This window comes from Oncorhynchus mykiss, chromosome 17, assembly GCF_013265735.2.
Source record: "Oncorhynchus mykiss isolate Arlee chromosome 17, USDA_OmykA_1.1, whole genome shotgun sequence".
In the NCBI taxonomy this organism is placed as follows: domain Eukaryota; kingdom Metazoa; phylum Chordata; class Actinopteri; order Salmoniformes; family Salmonidae; genus Oncorhynchus; species Oncorhynchus mykiss.
Genome location: NC_048581.1, coordinates 40,927,506 through 40,950,249, shown reverse-complemented (window position 1 = coordinate 40,950,249; position 22,744 = coordinate 40,927,506). Strand labels below are relative to the sequence as shown.

General features: G+C 42.0%; 1 protein-coding gene across 3 annotated transcripts in view; it reads right to left on the bottom strand.

Moving 5' to 3' along the window:
• Positions 1–22,744, bottom strand: part of LOC110493893 (cadherin-22) — a 317,355-nt gene that overhangs the window by 134,570 nt on the left and 160,041 nt on the right. For 2 of the 3 annotated variants that reach the window (XM_021568462.2, XM_036949887.1), the window contains exon 3: positions 100–1,397. In XM_021568462.2, the coding sequence (XP_021424137.1) occupies positions 100–327 (228 nt within the window). In that variant the 5' untranslated portion in view covers positions 328–1,397. Of the gene's footprint in view, positions 1–99; positions 1,398–22,744 lie in introns of those variants that run through there. The other variant, XM_036949886.1, reaches the window with a different exon arrangement.

The window sequence follows — 22,744 nt, the reverse complement described above, 5'->3', positions numbered from 1 at the left end:
GGATAGGATGTCTGGGGATGTTTCGAGCAAATACTTCATCTGTTATGTTGGTGTTATCCCGCTAAACACACGAAAATCTCTCAGACATAGTTGACTTACCTTTCCAACGTAGAGTGGTTCTGTGCCTGTGTACTCCTCCACCACAAAGAACTGGTTCCACACCCATCCTCTCTTCACTCGTTCATGGGACATGAGCTCCTGCTCCTTCGTTTCACCCTTGGCCACGCCATTAGTCCTTGTGGTCTCTGACCATCCACAACTACAGCAATGCAAAAGCCAAAGGGCCACCAACAGGCTACAAGCTCCCAGTCTCCAACAGGTAGCCATTTTGGAAAATCCTGATTGGCTCTACATACGACGGAGATTACAGAAGAGGTGAAAAGAGTCCTCAAGCCAGCAATGTTGAAGAACAAACACACCAAGGACAACCAAGATTTCTGTTCTAGGGCTCTTGGATTAATTCACAAGATTCTTGAGTATTCAATTGTCTTAAATAGTTCCGTCTCAGGATGCAGGGCATGTCATGGCACGCCATGATTCGGGGAATTTAGAAAGACTGCAGAATGTTTTTTCTCTTTGCAGAAGAAACTTGACAAATCATTTTGAAACAGACTTATCTTTCCCGTGTGATCTTCGCCATTGAGTTTTTCCAGACTTATCTCCACTGTCTGTCTACACTGGTATCAAATCCATTCTGGTAACAGAGATGTCTTTTGTTACTGTACAAGGGAAAACTCCATTCGAGATTTCCAAGACTAGCTTTCCCATATGCTTTATGGGTAGCACAGTTTCACGTCGTTGACGGCAGCACCACAATCTCTAAAACAAGTATGGCGTTGAAGGGAGTGGGCCTGATATTGATACAAAACTCCCTGAGAATTCAAATTGACAATTTCAATCCATACATGGTATTTTTTTGTAAAAATTCAAACACATCACTTGGGAAATCCTGCAATGGACAAGCTCCTTTGAGTAGAAGATCGTGGGACCTATAACCATTGAAATGGCCTTGGTATCATTATCAAGGTCAATTTGGGATGCAACTGGTAAAACAAGGTTAAAATCTTACTAAAAACCTTGGGTATCTCATCACTAACTCCAAACTATTGGAGCTGATTGACACTAAAATACGTAGCTATTATCTTTCAAAATATCTTTATTTTGTACTTTCAAATTAAAATGGATTTCAAAGAAATGCAGGTCATTCGAACACTTGAGTCCTCAGATCCACAGATTACAAGCGTCCAGCGACCGTCTCTTTTCACTACATTGCAGTATTAGGGAACAGTATCCTTCATGGGACTCCATTGGCTTAGATATTATTCCATTCCAGAATTCTTCTCGATGATTCAGGCATAGAGAGGGTCCCCATAAAGTGCTGAAGGAAATGGCAAAACCTGAAAAAGACAAGAAGGAAAAGTATAGGTTACCATCATGTTTTCCTGTAGAACAAAAGGCATTTATCACTGGCTGGGCTTTACACTGCAGTGTTTTCCATCACATATGAAATTGTATAAATGCTTTAAATGCATACTGCAAACACAAAACATGCCTAAAGCTCAACTCATTTATCGTTCATTATCTCTCCAAAACATGCATGTCTTTTCATGCCAACTTTCATCTAGCTCTTCACAACTCGAGCCACAATAATGAAAATGTGTTTTCAGCCTGCCATTTGTTGTGTTCGGCAAGCACCCAAACAATGTGCTCTAAGCACAAGAGCGATGGCACAGTACTGTATGAGGGGAGCGCGCGCCAGGTGTATGGAGGGGAGGATGGAGAAGAATAGAGGCAAGAGAGAAAAAGGGGGATGGTTCTTCATCACGAGTCAGGCCCCTAGCATCTGTCTGCCTCCGTCTGGCCAACCAAGTGGGCCTAACCCCGGCCAGCTGATTAATTGCATGAGGGAACACTAATTGGATAAAAGTATTAATCAATCAATTCAATCCCTCATGGCAACAACCCCCTAATACTTCAAACAAACAACAGAGGAAGATATTGCGATTAAGACAGGGCTTTGCGTTGTATTTGGGCAGCAAGGTAGGTGTCAGACATGCTTCCTGAACACACACTGAATTCTGAAATCGAAATTCCATGAATAACAATTACTACGTTTTGTAAGGAGAATATAACTTTTATATAGATATTGTATACAAAGTACAACATCTGTGAAGTGTAAACACACAGTATCTTCACATCATCAGATGCCCATGTGTGATATACAGGCCAATTGAATAAAATGCACGGCTTCATGACAGACTGCACCTTGAATTATTGGATGCACTTCAGTTATGGATTCTTCCAATTCTGGCCTCATGCTTTCCATTTGATTTTGTCATGTCTTTGGCTGTGAAATGCTGTGCTCTGGTAGCTTTGTGTTCTATCTTATATAACACTGAGTAATAGCGCTACAGTTTGTCCCGCATCTATGAATCATTGTGATGTTAAAAGGTTATGACATATGTGACATTTAGAGTAAGAAGTGGCAAAGATTAATCAAGTCACAATTCAACATGACTGTTTGATCCAACGGGAAAACCCTGACAACTGGGAGGAGAAACACCAGGGTCAAACACGCACCCTCAATGGACAAAACAGCACTTCACTTTTTATCAACCAGGATTTTAGAACATGAAATGGTAACAAAAAGATATCAAACACTTTTCTGGGTAAAAGTACAGCTCTTAAGTCGCTCTGTAAACCAAAACACTTGCTCGACTCCGAACCGCTTGTCATTTCAAAACAGCAACCAGACTACCAGCTAACTCTGAATTTCATTAAGTATGTATGCATTCACTCTTAATTAGGTGTAAAAAAGTATGCAACCATAATGAGTTTGAGAGAGCAAGCGAGAGAAGATGTTCGTTGCTAGTAGCCAGGGTTAATTAGCGCCGTGTCAATGAATGCCCTTCCGAGAAGGAGCCATTTAGTTAGCCGATACAGTACAGTCACAAGTCATCTCTTCCACCCCTAAAGCTATTGGCAAGTCCTGTGCAGTCATTCGTGACATATTAGGGTGGTGGATTGATTTTAAAGCATGGCTGCTGCTTCTCATCAGTGGCCGTGCCCAGAGTAGGCCCCCTGTCAGCTGGCAAGCGGCAGACGACGGATTGGGAGAAGGATCACTGCAAAGTGATGGGCATGGTGAGGCCAGTGACAGGGAGACAGGCCATCTCAGTCACTCCCCTCTCCCACATTCTGTCCATTACACCCATCTCTTCATCAGCTCTTGCTTTCTCTCTCTGGATCTCTCTTTCTCATCCTCCTCTTTTTCCAAATGGTCTCCTCCCTCTCTCTCCACCTCCCTTTCTCCCACTCTGTCTCCATCTTCCCATATCTATCTCCACCTCCTCTCCCACTGTCTCCACCTCCCCATCCTTCTCTTTTCCTTCCTCTTCTCCCACTCTTCTACCTCTCCCTCTATCTCCTCCTCTCTTCTCTATCACTCCATACTCTTCTTCTCTCTGTCTCTGCAGACAAAGGCTACTATTTTTCCATTGATGTTCATTCATTTCATAGCTTGTGTCTGCTATTGACAGTATGTGCCTTCTCTACCTTTATTCCCTTTTTATGTTTAGATGTTTCCATCTATTTCGCTCACCCTGCATTACCCCATCTCTCAGTCTGTCTCGATCTCTTTTTCCTCCTCTTTGAATCTCTTCATCATGCTCCCTCAAGTAATTGCACCCTGTTAATGTCCTTGTCATGTAAACTAGTGATTGAGGTTTACTGTTCCAACAAGTGAGTAAAAAATGAATGGCCACCATGTTGGTTCCTTTAAAGAACTAATCCGCAATTGAAACAATAACAAAGCAGGCACCCCGCCACAGAGCTATGGATGCAAGGACTGACCATTCATGATATCAAAACATCTATCCTTTAACCATGTTTTCAGGCTCTACAGTGTGTGTTTATATTTACATTGTTTACAAACATTGGAGTAAAATAAGCTTATATTTTGGGATCTGATGTGGACAGTTGAACAGCTCATGAGGCATTTATAAGTTATATTATTAGTTATATTATTTAAAAATCTATGGATATTTATCATTAATTTATGAATGTAGCCACTGCAGATTTCCCCTTTAAACACGTGACAGCAGAGCTGTGTCCTAGTATCACTGCAACATCACCACATTTCTCCTATAACAGCTCGTCATTTCAGGGGGGCAAGAAATACAGACAGAATTGATTAAAATCTAAGGGGGGTGAGGGATTATATTTGTAAACTAATAGCCTGAGGTTGACACATACCCTTCCCATCCTCCCTCCTGTGTTTTTTATATTATTTGTTTTGAATATGCATCTGCAACACTGTCCATGCGATGGATGAAAGTGATCATCAAAGCAGGACCCACGAGGAGTTCAGACAGTCTGCTTATTCAAGTGAGCTCCGCCGCCAGAGTCAAATCCCCTTCGCTATGCTTAGAAAAAAAGTTGATTTTGTTATCTCAAATCCTAATTTGTCACAGTTGCTTGGGTTCCATGGCCCCAGTTTCGGGGAGAAAAACCACAAAAAGCAGCATCCACAACAAAAACATTGCTTTGCAGTGACATTTTTACGTGGTTGTGCTTTTTCTGGAGTTTTAAATGGGTAGTCTGGTTCAGGATTGACAAAGAGTGGGTTGAGAATTCAGTAGGCGGAAAAGATAGCAATGATGCTCACACAGGAGTACTATAACTTTGGTCTAACCATTTGAAACTTGACATTATAGTTTAAAAGTATATCCGTAAAAGCAAATCAAGCTTTATTGATATTGCACATTTCAGACATGAATGCAACGCAATGCGCATCACAGGAAACATTTTTGTTGTTGTTGTACTTTTACACCTTTTTCGTGATATCCAATTGGTAGTTACAGTCTTGTCCCATCGCTGCAACTACCATACAGACTCAGGAGAGGTGAAGGTCAAGAGCAATGCGTCCTCCAAAACACAACCTGCCAAGCCGCACTTCTCACTTCTTAACTCGGAAGCCAGCCGCACCAATGTGTCGGATGAAACACCGTACAACTGGCAACCGGGGTCAGGTTGCAGGCGCCTGGACCGCCACAAGGAGTCGCTAGAGCGCGAAGGGACAAGGACATCCTGGCCGGCCAAACCCTCCCCTAACCCGGACAATTGTGCTCCACCTCAAGAGTCTCCCGGTCACAGCCGGCTGTGACACAGCCTGGGATCATGCCTTAGACCGCTGTGCCACTCGGGAGGCCCTAGGAAAAAACATTATTTTTAAACTATGAAAATAAAAACAAATATTTACTACACAACAAACATAAGAGGATAAAAACAAAATAACAATAACAACTAAAAGACTAAAAAAGCACCGTAAGGAAAAGCAACACTAAAAAGGTGTTTTAATATCTCTTTAAAATATGTCCAAAGAAGTTTTAAACTAATAACACAAATGATTGTACTTTTCTCTTCTGTATTGAATACATCATTTTAACATTCACAGTGTAGGAAAAATAATGTGAACCCCTAGGCTAATGAGTTTTCCAACAGCTTATTCGAGTCAGGAGTCAGATAACCTGGAGTCCAATCAATGAGATGAGATTGGAGGTAAAAAAAACTCACAAAATTTGAGTTTGCTATTCACAAAAGAAGCATTACCTGATGTGAACCATGCCTCAAACAAAATAGATCTCAGACGACCTAAGATTAAGAATTGTTGACTTGCATGAAGCTGGAAAGGGTTACAAAAGTATCTCTAAAAGCCTTGATGTTCATCAGTCCACAGTAAGACAAATTGTCAATAAATGGAGAAAGTTCAGCACCGTTGCTACTCTCCCTAGGAGTGGCCATCCTGCAAAGATGACTGCAAGAGCACAGTGCAGAATGCCAAATAAGGTTAAGAAGAATACTACATCTCTACATCTCTGTTGACAAGTTTAAGATACGTAAAACACTAATCAAGAATGGTGGTCATGGGAAGACACCACGGAAGAAGCTACTGCTGTCCCCCCAAAATATTGCTGCACGTCTGAAGTTCTTATGGAAAAATATTCTGTGAACAGATTAAACTAAAGTTGAGTTGTTTGGAAGGAACACACAACACTATGTGTGGAGAAAAAAAGGCACAGCACACCAACATCAAAACCTCATCCCAACTGTAAAATATGGTGGAGGGAGCATCATGGTTTGGGGCTGTTTTGCTGCCTCAGGGCCAAGACAGCTTGCTATCATCAATGGAAAAATTAAGTTAATTAAGATATTTTGCAGGAGAATGTAAGGCTATCAGTCCGCCAATTGAAGCTCAACAAAAGTTAGGGGGATGCAACAGGACAATGACCCAAAACACAGAAGTAAATCAACAACAGAATGGCTTCAACAGAAGAAAATACGCCTGCTGCAGTGGCCCAGTCAGAGTCCTGACCTCAACCCGATTTAAAATGCTGTGGAATGACCTCAAAAGTGGTTCACACCAGACATCCTAAGAATATTGCTGAACTGAAACAGTTTTGTAAAGATGAAGGGTCTAAAACGTATCCTGACCGTTGTGCATGTCGGATCCACAACTACAGAAAACTTTTGGTTGAATTTATTGCTGCCAGGGTCAACAAGTTATTAAATCCAAAGGGTTCACCTACTTTTTCCACCCTACACTGTGAATGTTTACGCAGCGTTCAATAAAGACATGAAAATGTATAATTGTGTGTGTGTGTGTTATTAGTTTAAGCAGACTGTGTTTGTCTAATGGTGTGTATTAGATAAAGATCACATCAAAATGTTATGACCAATTTATGCAGAAATCCAGGAAATTCCAAAGGGTTCACAAACTTTTTCTTGACACCGTACCTGTATAAGAGAGTATTTGCTTCGTGGACCATCATTATTATATAAATGTGTTTTTCAAATCTCTTTATTTACACACCAAAATGGAGCAAGTTAATACAAAAGACCATTTGGATTCACTGGCTGTAAAAACGTTCCTATCAAATGATGGGATTTGCTAAAATATCTAGTTATGCATTCAAACATCTCCAGACACCACAACTGAAACATTGACTCATGAATTATTAAAAGCCCCTCTGATGTTGTGATAATCCAGACATTTGGCTCATCCAGACAGCAATGCTACAGAGACAATTTTCGTTTGGAAACTTCACCTTGAAAAAAAGCATTCTGCATACAGAAGACCCAGTGTCCTATTGGCCAAGTCAATGATGCAGCCGGCTGAGATCAGAGACGAGAATCCGGATTGACCGCGTCAGCCAGGAAAATGTCTGGAAAAACTGTCCAAAGAACACTGAAACACGCTGCTACTTATTAAGCCATTAAGCCACCAAATAAAATCAAAACGTATTGGTCACATACACATATTTTGCAGATGTTATGTAGCAAAATGTTTGTGTTCCTAGCTCCAACAGAATTGAACAATTCACAACAATACACACAAATCTTAGAGTAAAATAATGGAATTACGAAATATATTCAGTTGAAGTCGGAAGTTTACATACACGTAGGTTGGAGTCATTAAAACTTGTTTTTCAACCACTCCACAAAGTTATTGTTAACAGCCTATAGTTTTGGCAAGTCGGTTAGGACATCTACTTTATAAATTACACAAGTAACAATTGTTTACAGACAGATTATTTCACTGTATCACAATTACAGTGGGTCAGAAGATTATACACACTATGTTGACTGTGCCTTTAAACAGCTTGGAAAATTAAACAGCTTGGAAAATGCCAGAAAAGGATGTCATGGCTTGAGAAGCTTCTGATAGGCAAATTTACATAATTTGAGTCAATTGGAGGTGTATCTGTGGATGTATTTCAAGGCCTACCTTCAAACTCGGTGCCTCTTTGCTTGACATCATGGGAAAATCAAAAGAAATCAGCCAAGATCTCAGAAAAACAATTACAGACCTCCACAAGTCTGTTTCAACCTTGGGAGCAATTTCCAAAATACCTTGTAAAGATGCTGGAGGAAACAGGTACAAAAGTATCAATATCCACAGTAAATAGAGTCCTATATCGACATAACCTGAAAGGCCGCTCAGCAAGGAAGAAGCAATGCTCAAAAACCGCCATAAAAAAACCAGACTACAGTTTGCAACTGCACATGGGGACAAAGATCGTACTTTTTGGAGAAATATCCGTTGGTCTGATGAAACAAAAATATAATACTGTTTGGCCATAATGACCATCGTTATGTTTGGAGGAAAAAGGGGGAGGCTTGTAAGCTGAAGAGCACCATCCCAACCGTGAAGCACGGGGGTGGCAGCATCATTTTGTGGGGGTGCTTTGCTGCAGGAGGGACTGGTGTACTTCGCAAACATGAGGATGGCAAATTATGTGGATATATTGAAGCAACATCTCAAGACATCAATCAGGAAGTTAACCTTTCTAGGGTGGGGTTCAGGGCGGGATTCAGACCCAGGTTCCGAGCTTAACCTTTTTACACGTACCAACAAATGGGTGTGATCATTCTACAGTGGTCACTTATTTAGAATGTCCGGTTTCGAATAACGCAACAATCAGCATTTGAGCTGCCACTGTTTTTTTCACAGAAACATTTTGCACAAACACAGTCCTTACAAAGTTATGTCCAGAATGTGACCAGTTTATTTTTGGATGCAATGTTCAGACATTCACAGAGGTAGCTACAGCATAAAACTATCATCCAAACCGGAAAATGTAGGCTACATTTGTCCTAGCGCTAACTGAGAAAAGATTGACGTAACACAAGCAGTCATATTTTTATAACTCTCAGCTGACAGAAACTACAATATGAATTAGCTAGTAGCAATGACTATTTATAATGAGTCATATCACGGGTGAGCTCCCCACTGTTCAATATAATTGAGTAATACACTTTCTAGTTATCGAAAGTAATCCGACTATGGGTAGTTTGTGATTGCCACCATGTTAGTTTTTTCACATCAATCAAAGATATTAAGGAGATGAGTTTGGTCTGTTTATAGTTTATATTATTGTTTATATAGTTTATATTATATGTTTATATTATTTCAACACCTTGTAAACACCAATGGTAAACACCACTATTTAAAAGAGATCTTAAAACATACCTTTTTAGCTTTGCTTTTCCTTACGGTGCCTTTTAGTCGTTCAGTTTTTATTGTTATTCTGGTCGTGCTTTAAAAGACGTGCAATTTATAAAGTCTTCATAAAGCCTTCATAAACACTACATACATGTGTTACACATCATCTATGACCATATGTCATGCTTTATAAAAGGTTTATAAATGTGGCAGAACTGTGTGACATACCACCAGTGTCAAATGTGACAAGCATGACTTATTAAATTCTTTATAAATCAATAAATCGAGGCTTCACAAAGCATTTATAACCCTGTCATGCATATTGGTAGAGCATTGCAAATCCAGGATAGTGGGTTTGATTCCCGTGACCATCCACATGTAATAATTTATTTATGCATAACTTTAAGTCGCTTTGGATAAAAGTGTCTGCCAAATTTGATAATATTTCTCTAAAACATTTCTAAGATGGCCCAACCTCTTTCCCTCTTGGGTGCATAGCCAATATTGGACCAGACCTCAACTTTCCCCAAAATTATGTGCTGCAGGATAACACATACACTCTAAAGGGCAGTCATGCACAGGAAAAAACATTGATAGGACCTTTTAAAATATGTTTACATGTTTTAGCCTAATTCTGTTTTTATTGCAAATACCATTTTCCATTTTTGTTTTGTTTTTCCAGTTTTGGATTTCCCACATTTTTTCTAGTGTTCCCTGAATTTATTCACACTTTTTAAATAGAAAAAAAAAGATGTTCTGTGTTCACAACAATGTCACATCAGGGGATGGCTTTTGAGGTCTGGGAAAAATCTAAGAAACTTTGATTTTTTTGTGTAGTTGTCCTTTTCATTTAGTGTGCATGCCCTGCACTGTTGTTTGGTTAGCAGGTTTTCTGTAGCACAGTAAGTGCACGTGATGAGTTCACAAATCAAATGCCTACTTGTGTTGCCACTGGACAGTGATAAACAAGTAAGATAACCTTTATTTATTGCAATTTAAATTTGTTTGTAGTAGTTAAGTGTTGAGTTAGATTACTTACTGTAGACACCTCTATTATTATTTCAAGTCATTTCTGTGACTTCACAGCAACTGATAGCTAGCGAAACATTTTCTAGCTAGCAGATTCAGCAAAATAAAATCCCCATAGATATAACCAGGTCTCATAGTCACATCTTGAGATTTGTAAATGAAAGAGGAATATAATAATACAAATCAAATGGAGTTTCCTATCTCCCCATTTAGTTTTTCTAGCACAGCACAGAAATATCCTTATCTAGATAGTGAGACAAAGGCATTTCCTAACAGACATGATAACTTTCTTTGTTGTTACTTTTAAGGTTGGAACCAACATGCAGTTCCTCCAGCAGCCAAAGGCAAGAACCATTCGTCCACCAACTCAGGAACAAGCTATTGTACACTATTTACAGTGTGTGTAATGTTCAATGTAATTGCATTGCTGAACTTTTTGAAACATAATGTATTTGATTCGTTTGAAAAAATATTGAAATAAAGGATATGTATGGCTTAAACATGTCTTTAATGTTTATTTGTTGTAGCTGTCAATGATAATTCCCTAAGTGTTAATACATTTGTGGTTACGTCATTAAGCCTTTATGTATGTGTTATGAATGACCAAAGGTAACTGGCTTTATAGTAAGTACAGCATCATGTGATGTAGTCTTTATGGATGAGTTATGAATGACCAGAGGGATCTGACTTTACAGTAAGTACAGCATCATGTGATGTAGTCTTTATGGATGTGTTATGAATTACTGAAGGTGTCTCACTTAGGGCTGTTAAGGTGGCCATATCATCGTCACACCAGCGGTCACGAGTCATGCAGGCAATCAAATTCGACGTGACTGTTTAGCGGAGGTATGGACTCGAGTCACACAACTTGACCTCGAGTCAGACTCGAGTCACAAATATGATGACTTGCAACTCGACTTTGACTTTAACACCAACGACTCGTGACTTGACTTGGACTTGAGCCTTATGACTCGACCTGACTTTATACCCTCCCCAAGCCCAAATATTAAAAATGATGCTATCAAAAATGTGTGCAGCACATCAACTCTTCATTTAACGGATTACAGTTTGGAGCACTTGGAAAGATGATACCCATAATTATTATTTTTGGGTATAAAGACGACGGTGTATGAACAAAAAAAGGATTGCAACATGCGGGAAGAAAATTACAGACGGAGGCACATCAATTTTAATTTTTTTTCGACATTTGAAGCTGCACAAAGAATGGTAAGTCATGGCTAATAGAGCCGAAAGCTATATATTTTATTACTTTACTAGTGTATCATGTAGGCTAACGTAACGTTAAATCAATGAGCCTCCACACAGTCAGTCAGTGTGGGAACGTGATAATTGCACCCAAGATTGAGGCAGTTGGTATCCTAAATCCTGCCTGATGTTACTGCTGTTCCTAAAACAAGGTTGGGCGATTGTGGTTGGGCGACTGTGTACAAGCCTACATCGCCCGATTGCGCCCCATAGCAATCCTCGATAGTCGATCACTATGGGGGGGGGGGGGGGGGGGGGGGGTCTTTCTCATGGCTACCCATGTATTTCCATGGAAATATAACGTTTATTTGGAAAGTAATAAAAATATCTATATTTTTAAAAGCATTCAGGATTTGCGTAAATGTAATATACTAACTGTTACTCTTGTTAAAAATATAAAATTGTATTACATTTGGTGAAGAGCACATTATGACTTGTTTACAACTCAAAACTTGACGGTCTCAGCATTCTAATGTCCCTCTAATCACTCTAACATCAACGCAAATGTAATCAAAAATTGAATCAAACACTCCATGAGAGCCCATGAGCTCATGTTGCACAACATTTCTGTAGGCTATGGAATTGCGTAAGAAAACAGAGTGATGGCCTCTATTAAAAAGAGGAGGATCCCATCAGCTTTCTATAGGTTAGACCTACTATATTTATTTCTCAACTCCTAATATTAACATTGATTCTCCTTACAACAGGAGTATAGCCTAACTGGCGGGCATGAAAATGTACCATGTGAAATGCATCCACGATTCGCTATTTAAGTGCATAGATGACATATATTTTTCAACTACCCCTGTTTCGAGACAGGTGCAAGATAATGGTCCATTCTAAATCAAAACTAATTTCAAACATACACTACCAGTCAAAGGTTTGGACACACCTACTCATTCAAGGGTTTTTCTTTATTTCTACTGTTTCCTACATCGTAGAATAATAGTGAAGACATTAAAACTATGAAAGAACACATATGAAATAATGTAGTAACCAAGAAAGTGTTAAACAAAATATATTTTACATTCTTCTAGTAGCCACCCTTTGCATTGATGACAGCTTTTTAAAATGTAGATGTTCCAAAGGTCTGCATCATGTGTGGAAGCCATGAGATGCTAAACGTGTTCATGTTAATTAACAGTCAATTACCGTGAGACTGGCAGGTATTTTCTTGAGAATCACTGGCTCACAAAATTGCATGACCGCCAGAGCCCTAGTCTCACTTCAAACTAAGCATTACAGAACACTACATAATGTGTAAATAAATAGGTTACAAAGTCACAAAGTCATATTTATTGCTAAACCATGCCTGTTTCCACAATTGCTCTCCTTAAAATGTGTTTTTTAACCTAACCCTAACTAATGAAGGCGAAGGTTGATGCGTTGGTCCACCAGACCTTCCACGCATTTAGCCGGAAGTCTCTGGAAATGAGATTAGTGTAATGTTACAAGACTTCACTTTAGAGCGTATGCCATCCTTCAGCACACAACATGTCACCCTTAATTAAGCACATGTTTATATCATATCCGACACACTTGACATTGGTGATTGTCACAGTTATGCCACATTTATGAACCCTTTATAAAGCATGACATACAGTTATAGATACTTTCTAACACATTTATGAAGTGTTTATGAAGCCATTATGAAGGCTTTATGAAGCCTTTATAAGCTGAAAGTCATTTAAAGTGGGACTGTTATTCTTTTGTATTTCATCCACTTATGTTTGTTGTGTAGAATATATTTCATTTTTTGTCATTGTTTTTATTTTTATTTTCCTGTGAAGCACATTGTGTTGCATTCCATGTCTGAAATGTGCTGTATAAATAAAGCTTGATTTGGTTTGTAGAGTCCATGCCCCGATGAATTGAGGTTGTTCTAAAGGCAAAAGGCAACTCAATATTAGGAAGGTGTTCCTAATGTTTGGTATACTCAGTGTATATTGTCAGTCTAGCCAATTACGCAAATTGCTGCTTTCCGCTCCCATCCTCTCTGTCATTCTTTCCCCCCTCTCCTCTCTCGTTCCCTCCAGTACAGGCACAGCTCTAAAAATCTATTCTATATCTGCCCACAGCGCGAGGCGTAGAAGAGGATTCCTTCCACTATCTCTATTTGTATTAGTCTCTCTCTCTCACAGATAGGGCTGTGGCGGTCACAAAATTTCGTCAGCCTGTGATTGTCAAGCAAATAACTCTCGGTCCAACAGTAATTGAACGTTAATTAGCATAAACACATTTAGCATCTCCTGGCTTCCACACAGCCTACAAGCCATTTTAAAAAGTCTAATAAATCCATGTAATATAGTCTACACCTTCACAATAAATCCATTATTTATTTTAGACAGGTCTAAAGAAGCATGATATGAAGAAAATAAAGTTTAAAAAATGGCACCGACTGAGAGGGCTGGCTCGCTTCTAGTCCTTAGGAAACTTTGCAGTAATTTGTTTTTTTATCCGTTATTTCTTACAATGTTAGCCCAGAAAATGTTGTGTTATTACATACAGCAGGGAAGAACTATTGGATATCAGAGCGGCGTCAACTTACCAGCACCAGGAATACGACTTTCCCGAAGCGGATCCTTTGTCCGCACCACCCAGGGAATTTGAACTGATTCCCAGAGGCCGACCCAAAAGAACGCTGCTGGAGAAGAGGGAGTCAGAGCGGTCTTCTAGTCAGACTTAAGAGGCGTGCACACCACCCACCGCTTCTGAGTATATTAATCACTAATGTCCAGTCCCTAGAAAGTTGACGAGATCAGGGCAAGGGTAACTATCCAGAGAGACATCAGGGATTGTAACATATTCTGTTTCATGGACATGGCTCTCTCGGGATATACTGTTGGAGTCGATACAGCCACCTGGATTCTCAGTGCATCACGCCGACAGGAATTAACATCTCTCCGGGAAGAAGAAGGGTGGGGCTGTATGTTTCATGATTAACGACTCATGGTGTAATTGTAATAACATACAGCAACTCAAGTGCTTTTGTTCACCTGACCTAGAATTCCTCACAATCAAATGCCGACTGTATTATCTCTCAAGAGAATTCTCTTCGGTTATTGTCACAGCCGTGTATATCATCTCTCAAGCTGATATCACGACGGCCCTTAAGGAACTTCACTGGACTTTATGTAAACTGGAAACCATATATCCTGAGGCTGCATTTATTGTAGCTGGGGATTTTAACATAGCTCATTTTAGGAAAATTCTATCAGCATATTGACTGTAGCACTATCGCTGGAAAAACACTGGACCATTGTTACTCTAACTTCCGAGATGCTCACAAGGCCCTCCCCTGCACTCCTTTCGGCAAATCTGACCACGACTAAGTTTTGCCCTCCCCCTTCCTATAGGCAGAAACTCAAACAGGAAGCTAAGGACTATTCAACGCTGGTCTGACCAATCGGAATCCAAGCTTCAAGAATGTTGTGATCACACGAACTGGGATATGTTCTGGGTAGCTTCTGGGAATAATATGGACGTGTACACCAAGACGGTCACTGAATTTGTCAAGACGTGTATAGGAGATGTTGTACCCACTGTGACTATTAAAACCTACCCTAACCAGAAACAGTGAATAGATGGCAGCATTCGTGCAAAACTGAAAGCATGAAGCACCGCATTTAACTACGGCAAGGTGACGGGGAATATGGCAGAATACAAACAGAGTAGTCGTTCCCTCCACAACGGAATCAAACAGGCAAAACATCAATATCGACACAAAGTGATGTCGCAATTCAACGACTCAGACACAAGAAGTATGTGGCAGGGTTTACAGACAATCACGGACTACAAAAGGAAAACCAGCCACGTCACGGACATGTCTTGCTGCCAGACAAGCTAAACACTTTCTTTGCCTGCTTTGAAGATTAACACAGTGCCACCGACGCGGCCAGCTATTCATGAATTACATTCATTTTAAAATAAGTGTTATTGTTCTGCATGTAGTTGCAGAACAAGCTATAATATATTTTCTATAAAAATCTAACTTCAAAATGACCAGTGCAATAATGTACAGGCTAAACATTATTTACTTATAAATTAGACAAAATATTGAATTTAAATATAAGAGCAAACAATGTTAACCCTCGCAAGGCTGACGGCCCAGATGGCATCCCTAGCAGTCCTCAGAGCATGCGCAGACCAACTGGCTGATGTGTTTACGGACATTCTATCATATTCACAAACTCCAATGTGTTTCCTTTCAAATGGTACCAAGAATATGCATATCCTTGCTTCAGGGCCTGAGCTACAGGCAGTTAGATTTGGGTATGTCATTTTAGGCAAAAATTGAAACAATACATCTTAATGTAACTTTCGTTGTTCTACAAAAGTTGGGCTATATGTTTTGATTTAATGATTATTTGAAAAAAAAGACGCTTGAAAGGTATGAGCTCTATTTATTTATTTTTTTGCACAGGCTGTACCCACTCCAATGGTTTCTCATTCACAATTTGACAAGCACTTAAATGCCTCGAATTTCATGGCGGCATCCCCCTTTTGGCCGTAATGCACCCTAAAAAAAATCCATGCCTTTTGTGACCTGAGTGCTGCGTGGTGCCCTTCTCCCTGAGTGTGCTGTGTGGTGCCCTTCTCCCTGAGTGTGCCGCGCAATCTGATATGGCTCTCCGTCACATGATCAGTTCTTCCTCAGACACATCGGGGACGCAACTGCGCGCGTTCCTTATCCAGTTCCGAGACGCATATTGAAAATATTGGAAGAACTGTCGACATTTACTTTTCGTCAGCCAACAAGATGAGCAGGCCTAACGAACAGCAAAAGCACTAGCCTATGTCAATTTGCTATCCCCCATTGTACAAAAGTCAAACTATTTTATTCTGTGTGAGAAATAAATATTACCAACATAGTTTGGGACAGTTGTGGGATGCGATAGATCCCAAATTAATACAACCACTAGCATCAAAATAAAAAAATGTATGCAATGTGGCTGACAAAACAGATCAGAATGTTTAGCTTAAAACATTGATTGACTATTAGGCTATTTCTTCACATTATAAGCACAGCAATGCTATAAGCGCAAATGTTCCATTAGCGGAAAACACCATTATCAAAAGTGACAATAATGCATGTAATTCTTTTATTATCAAGGTGCATTTTTATGAAGAAAATTAACCTACACAAACTTGAAACTCACGCGCTGCTTATATATGCCAGTTAGACTCTACACCCCTTGTAAAGTGGATTCATGTGCTTAATTGTAAGAAGTTATTTGGCCACTTTAGTTGTGATACAAACCTTATTAAAACATATAGGCCCCGGGGCTAGGCTACATGAGGTGTGCGACAATGATTCGAAGTCGCAAAAAAAGCATTGTTTCTTATGCTGGGCATCATTCACAAGTGATAATATATAATTCACAAGTGAGAGGCTAATATTGTCACCCATAAGACTATTCTTGATTTAATCTTGTCTTTACATATTCTAAATAATATGTGTGTGACATTTGTTTTGATTTAGAATGGACCATTATCATGCACCTGTATCGAAGCAGGGGCAGTGGAAAAAAGACATGCAATCTAAGCACTTAAATAGTGAATGGTGGACGCTTTTCCCCATGGTTTATTTTCATGCCAGCCAGATATTGCTTATATTTACAACATGAGTATAACCTGTGCTTAATATTAGGAAAGTTGAGAAATAAATATTGGAGGCCTAGCCTATAGAAAGCTGATGGGATCTTCTTTTTATTAGCAGCCATCACTTGCATTGCCTATAGAAATGTTGCACAACATGAGCTCATGGGCTCTCATTAAGTGTTCAATTTTCGAAAACAATGCATTGATGTCAGAGTGATTAGAGGGACAATAGAGTGCTGAGCACCAGGCAGTTAGCAAGTTTGGTAGGCTACTAATAACCTGCAGCAGCATCTAAGGTTGGAGAAGCCTAATTACCATGACTAAACGGTCATGTGGAATTTGACTGCCTTCCTGACTCGTGACCACTGGTGTGGCGGTAATATGGTCACCGCAACAGACCTACTCACAGTCGGCTCTGCTAAAAACAGGCCTCTCTCTCTCTATCTCACAGACAGCTCTGCTACAGACAGGCCACTGACTGATGTCTACACATTCAACACTGCCCACCACCGTGGTGCAGGCACACACATGGGGTGCCAGCTGCACAATTACTCAATCGCTCATCTGGCACACTGGAAGCCCCAGCTCTGGCCAATGATCAGGGGCCACAAGCTAGAGCAGGGAGAACTTGGAAATCTCTGAGGCCAGACTACTCCCCACTGGCAAAGACAGAAAACTCGCAAACACTGAAAGACACGGGATGGCCAAGGCAGCTGACAGCTGTCGGGCCCAGAACAGAACAGCAGAAAAGCATGGGTACCTGCCAGTTCCTGTAAGCTCAGGTTCGTTAAGGGGTCGAGGTTAGGGCCAGGGGTTTGACAGAGCCGAGGAGATGAAGAGTCTAGAGACCCAAATCTGGACCATGTCCAATGTGATCAATCATCCACAAGCCATGGCGTGTCTCTCTGAGGAGGTCCTCATTACATCATAATTAGCCATCATCATTCAGGTGCTGCTGCGTGGCCTGTCAATTGATGGTTGCTAAGCTAATCACACACAACAGCAGGGGCATAATCTGTATATTTGCTACTATGTTGAGCTTCCTTGTTGGTATATAGCCCACTGACCCAGTGAGTCCAGAGTGCACTCAATCAAACAGATTAAACTGCTTTGTTTCACATTGCAAAGGGATTTTAAAGGGACCATTCAGCGATTTTATATATTAAAACTTCTTAGGGATGGGGGCAGTATTTTCACGTCCGGATGAAAAGCGTGCCCAAAGTAAACTGCCTGCTACTCAGGCCCAGAAGCTAGGATACGCATATAATTGGTAGATTTGGATAGAAAAGTATCTAAAACTGTTAAAATAATGTCTGTGAGTATAACATAACTGATTTGGCAGGCAAAACCCAGAGGACAAACCATCCATGAATTGTTTTGTTGTTAAGATCCTAGTATTTCCCATTAGATTTCTATTGAAATCCCTATTTAATAGGAACCTGGTTGCAGTTTCTATGGCTTCCACTAGATGTTAGTCTTTAGAAATTGGTTGATGTTTTTCTTTTGAGAAAAGAAGTAGGGCTGTTCTTTGTGAGTATCAAGCCATGTGGACTCTTCTGTTTGGTGCACGTAAACTGGAATGCGCTTCACATTGTTTTTATCCGGTATTGAACCCAATATATTCCGTCTTAAATTTTATCGATTATTTACGTTTTAGGATACCTTAGGTTGGATTAGCAACGTTGTTTGAAATGTTTGGACCAAGTTTACAGGTACTTTGTAGTCATGTTGGGCGAGTTGGAACCGGTGGATTTCTGAATCAAACGCGCCAAATAAATGGACATTTTGTGGATATAAAGAAGGACATTATCGAACAAAAGGACCATTTGTGATGTTTCTAGGACATTTTGGAGTGCCAACAGAAGAAGATCTTCAAAGGTAAGGCATTTAATATTGTTATTTCTGACTTTTGTGTCACCACCTGCCTGGTTGAAAATTATTTTCATGAGTTTGTATGCGGGGTGCTGTCCTCAGATAATCGCATGGTCTGCTTTCGTCGTGAAGACTTTTTGAACTGCGGCTGGATTAACAAGAAGTTAAGCTTTATTTTGATGTATTACACTTATATTTTTGGTTATCTTGAATATTGATATTTCTGTAGTTTGAATTTGGCGCTCTGCAATTTCACTGGATGTTGTCAAATTGATCCCGCTAACGGCACTGGAAGGGATCATTAACAGGTTTTAAGATAGTTATTTCCTTACCTTGAAAGCAGTCAATGGACAAGGAGTGACCACAATCCACAATTTGGTTTTGTTAAAATAGCCACAAATGCTAATATTAGCATTTTCAGATCAAACTGCAAAAGTAAATCATTGAACTGGCCCTTTTAAATTACTTCACTGTTAACTCTTAAAGATCTATATGTTTTAGAGCCCACTAGTGCAGTAAAGATATGCAGAAGAGCTATACAAACAGGCCATGAAGGCACTGAGACAGAAAGGGTGCTAATTGGGTGTGTCCATGCACACTACGTATTGACACGTAAAGTGTTCAAATTTCTTATATTAACCCACATGAGAAAGAGCAAGAATCTAAGCCCCAAACAAGATCTTCAACTAGTAAAGAATGGTTAACTCTGGAATCATTTATGGTGAAACTGCCACAAAGAAGCTACTGCAAACAACAAACACTTTCTTTCCCCTCGGACATTATTGCTGGCTCGATAGAACAGCAGAAAATGTTATTGCACAATGCTTCTCACCTCTGCTTGGTCAACAAAACTAAAACAATAACAACGGCGGTGGGGCCGTCAGTGGCACTCTTTCCCTTATTTCAGATTCAATCTTTAACATGAAACAAGAAACCAAAATATAAATGATTATCAGAACTCAGGATAAGACCCAGATGCAGACAGCTAGAGTCACAGATGTTTATTGACCCAAACAGGGGGCAGGCAAAAGACAGGTCAAAGGCAGGCAGAGGTCCGTAATCCAGGGCAGAGTCAATAAAGTACAGAACAGCAGGCAGGCTCGGGGTCAGGACAGTCAGAGGTTCGTAAACGGGTCAGAGTCAGGCAGGTACAGAACGGCAGGCAGGCTCGGGGTCAGGGCAGGCAGAAATGGTCAGAACCGGCGAAACAGAACTTGAGAAAGGAGAGAGACGGGAAAACACGCTGGTAAGACCTGACAAGATGAACTGAGAACAGACAAACGGAGAACACAGGCCTAAATACACTGGGGATAATGAGGAAGACGGGTGACACCTGGAGGTGGGTGGAGACAAGCACAAAGACAGGTGAAACAGATCAGGATTGGATAATGGTGTCACGCCCTGACCATAGTTTACTTTGTATTTTCTATGTTTTGATTGGTCAGGGTGTGATCTGAGTGGGTATTCTATGTTTCATGTCTTGTTTGTCTATTTCTATGTTCAGCCTGATATGGTTCTCAGTCAGAGGCAGGTGTTCGTCATTGTCTCTGATTGGGAACCATATTTAGGTAGCCTGGGTTTCACTGTGTGTTTGTGGGTGATTGTTCCTGTCTATGTGTTTTCACCAGATAGGCTGTTTAGGTTTTCGTTACGTTCATCACGTTCTTTATTTTGTAGTGTTTGTATTGATTCGTGTTTTACGTTTGTTCATTAAAACATGGATTGCAATCTACACGCTGCATTTTGGTCCGACTCTCCTTCTCACGAAGAATACCGTGACAGAATCACCCACCACAAAAGGACCAAGCAGCGTGTCAACAGGCAGGAGCAGCGCGAGGAGATGCGCAATAAGGATTTCTGGACATGGGAGGAAATCCTCGACGGGAGAGGACCCTGGGCTAAACCAGGGGAGTGTAGCCGCCCAAAGGTGCAGCGGGAGAAGAAACAACAGGAGCAGCCCAAAGAGGAGTGCAGTATGGAGTATACGACTTGGGAGGAGATCGACAGGTGGGCGGCCGACCCAGGGAGAGTGCCGGAGCCCGCCTGGGATTCGATGGAGCAGTGCGCGGAAGGATATAGGAGAATGGAGTTTGCGAAGCAAGCAAGGCGGCGCGGACGGAGGCCCCATAGTCAGCCCAAAAAATTTCTTGGGGGGGGGCTCAGGGAGAGTGTGGCAGAGTCAGGAGCCAGACCTGAGCCAACTCTCCTTGTTTATCGTGAGGAGCCAAGGAGAGCAGAACCAGAGCCGGTGTTGGAGGTGAGTGAAACAGAGACTGTGAAGGAGTTAATGGGGAAATTGGAGGAGAGAGAAATGAGGGAGTTGCTGTGTTGGTGCATTTTGCATAGAATTCGCCTGACGGAACGTGTCAGGGATTTGATGGCACCTGGGTTAGCGCTCCATACTCGTCCTGAGGTCCGTTTTAGTCGGCTGGTGAAGTTGGTTCCAGTCTCACGCATCAGGCCTCCTGTGCCCATCCCTAGCCTTGCACGTCCTGTGCCAGCACTATGCATCAGGCCTACAGTGCGCCTCGCCTGTTCAGCGCAGCCAGAGCCTCTCTCATCTCATGCGCTATCGGAGTCTTCCGCCTGTTCAGCGCAGCTAGAGCCTCTCTCCTCTCCTGCGCTGCCGGAGTCTCCCGCCTGTTCAGCGCAGCCAGAGCCTCTCTTCTCTACTGCGCTATCGGAGTCTCCCGACTGTTCAGCGCAGCCAGAGCCTCTCTCCTCTCCTGCGCTGTCGGAGTCTCCCGCCTGTTCAGCGCAGCCAGAACTGCCAGTCTGCATGAAGCAGCCCGAGCTGCCAGTCTGCAATGAGCTGCCAGTCTGCAAGGAGCTGCCAGTCTGCAAGGAGCTGTCAGTCTGCATGGAGCAGCCTGAGCTGTCAGTCTGCATGGAGCAGCCTGAGCTGTCCGTCTGCATGGAGCAGCCTGAGCTGTCAGTTTGCAAGGAGCAGCCAGAACTGTCAGTCTACATGAAGCAGCCAGAGCTGCCAGTCTGCAAGGAGCTGCCAGTCTGCAAGGAGCTGCCAGTCTGCAAGGAGCTGCCAGTCTGCAAGGAGCTGCCAGTCTGCAAGGAGCTGCCAGCCTGCAAGGAGCTGCCAGTCTGCAAGGAGCCGCCAGAGCTGCCTGTCTGCAGGATGCCGCTAAAGCTGCCAGCCTGCAAGGAGCTGCCAGCCTGCAAGGAGCTGCCAGCCTGCAAGGAGCTGCCAGCCTGCAAGGAGCTGCCAGCCTGCAAGGAGCTGCCAGCCTGCAAGGAGCTGCCAGCCTGCAAGGAGCTGCCAGCCTGCAAGGAGCTGCCAGCCTGCAAGGAGCTGTCAGTCTGCATGGAGCAGCCTGAGCTGTCAGTCTGCATGGAGCAGCCTGAGCTGTCCGTCTGCATGAAGCAGCCCGAGCTGTCAGTTTGCAAGGAGCAGCCAGAGCTGTCAGTCTACATGAAGCAGCCAGAGCTACCAGTCTGCAAGGAGCTGCCAGTCTGCAAGGAGCTGCCAGTCAGCATGGAGCAGCCAGATCTGCCGGTCGACCAGACTCTCCCAGATCTGCCGGTCGACCAGACTCTCCCAGATCTGCCGGTCGACCAGACTCTTCTAGAGCTGCCAGTCGACCAGACTCTTCCAGATCTGCCAGTCGACCAGACTCTTCCAGATCTGCCCGTCGTCCAGACTCTTCCAGATCTGCCAGTCGTCCAGACTCTTCCAGATCTGCCAGTCGTCCAGACTCTTCCAGATCTGCCAGTCGTCCAGACTCTTCCAGATCTGCCAGTCGTCCAGACTCTTCCAGATCTGCCAGTCGTCCAGACTCTTCCAGATCTGCCAATCGTCCAGACTCTTCCAGATCTGCCAGTCGTCCAGACTCTTCCAGATCTGCCAGTCGACCAGACTCTTCCAGATCTGCCCGTCGTCCAGACTCTTCCAGATCTGCCCGTCGTCCAGACTCTCCCAGATCCGCCAGTCGACCAGATTCTCCCAGATCCGCCAGT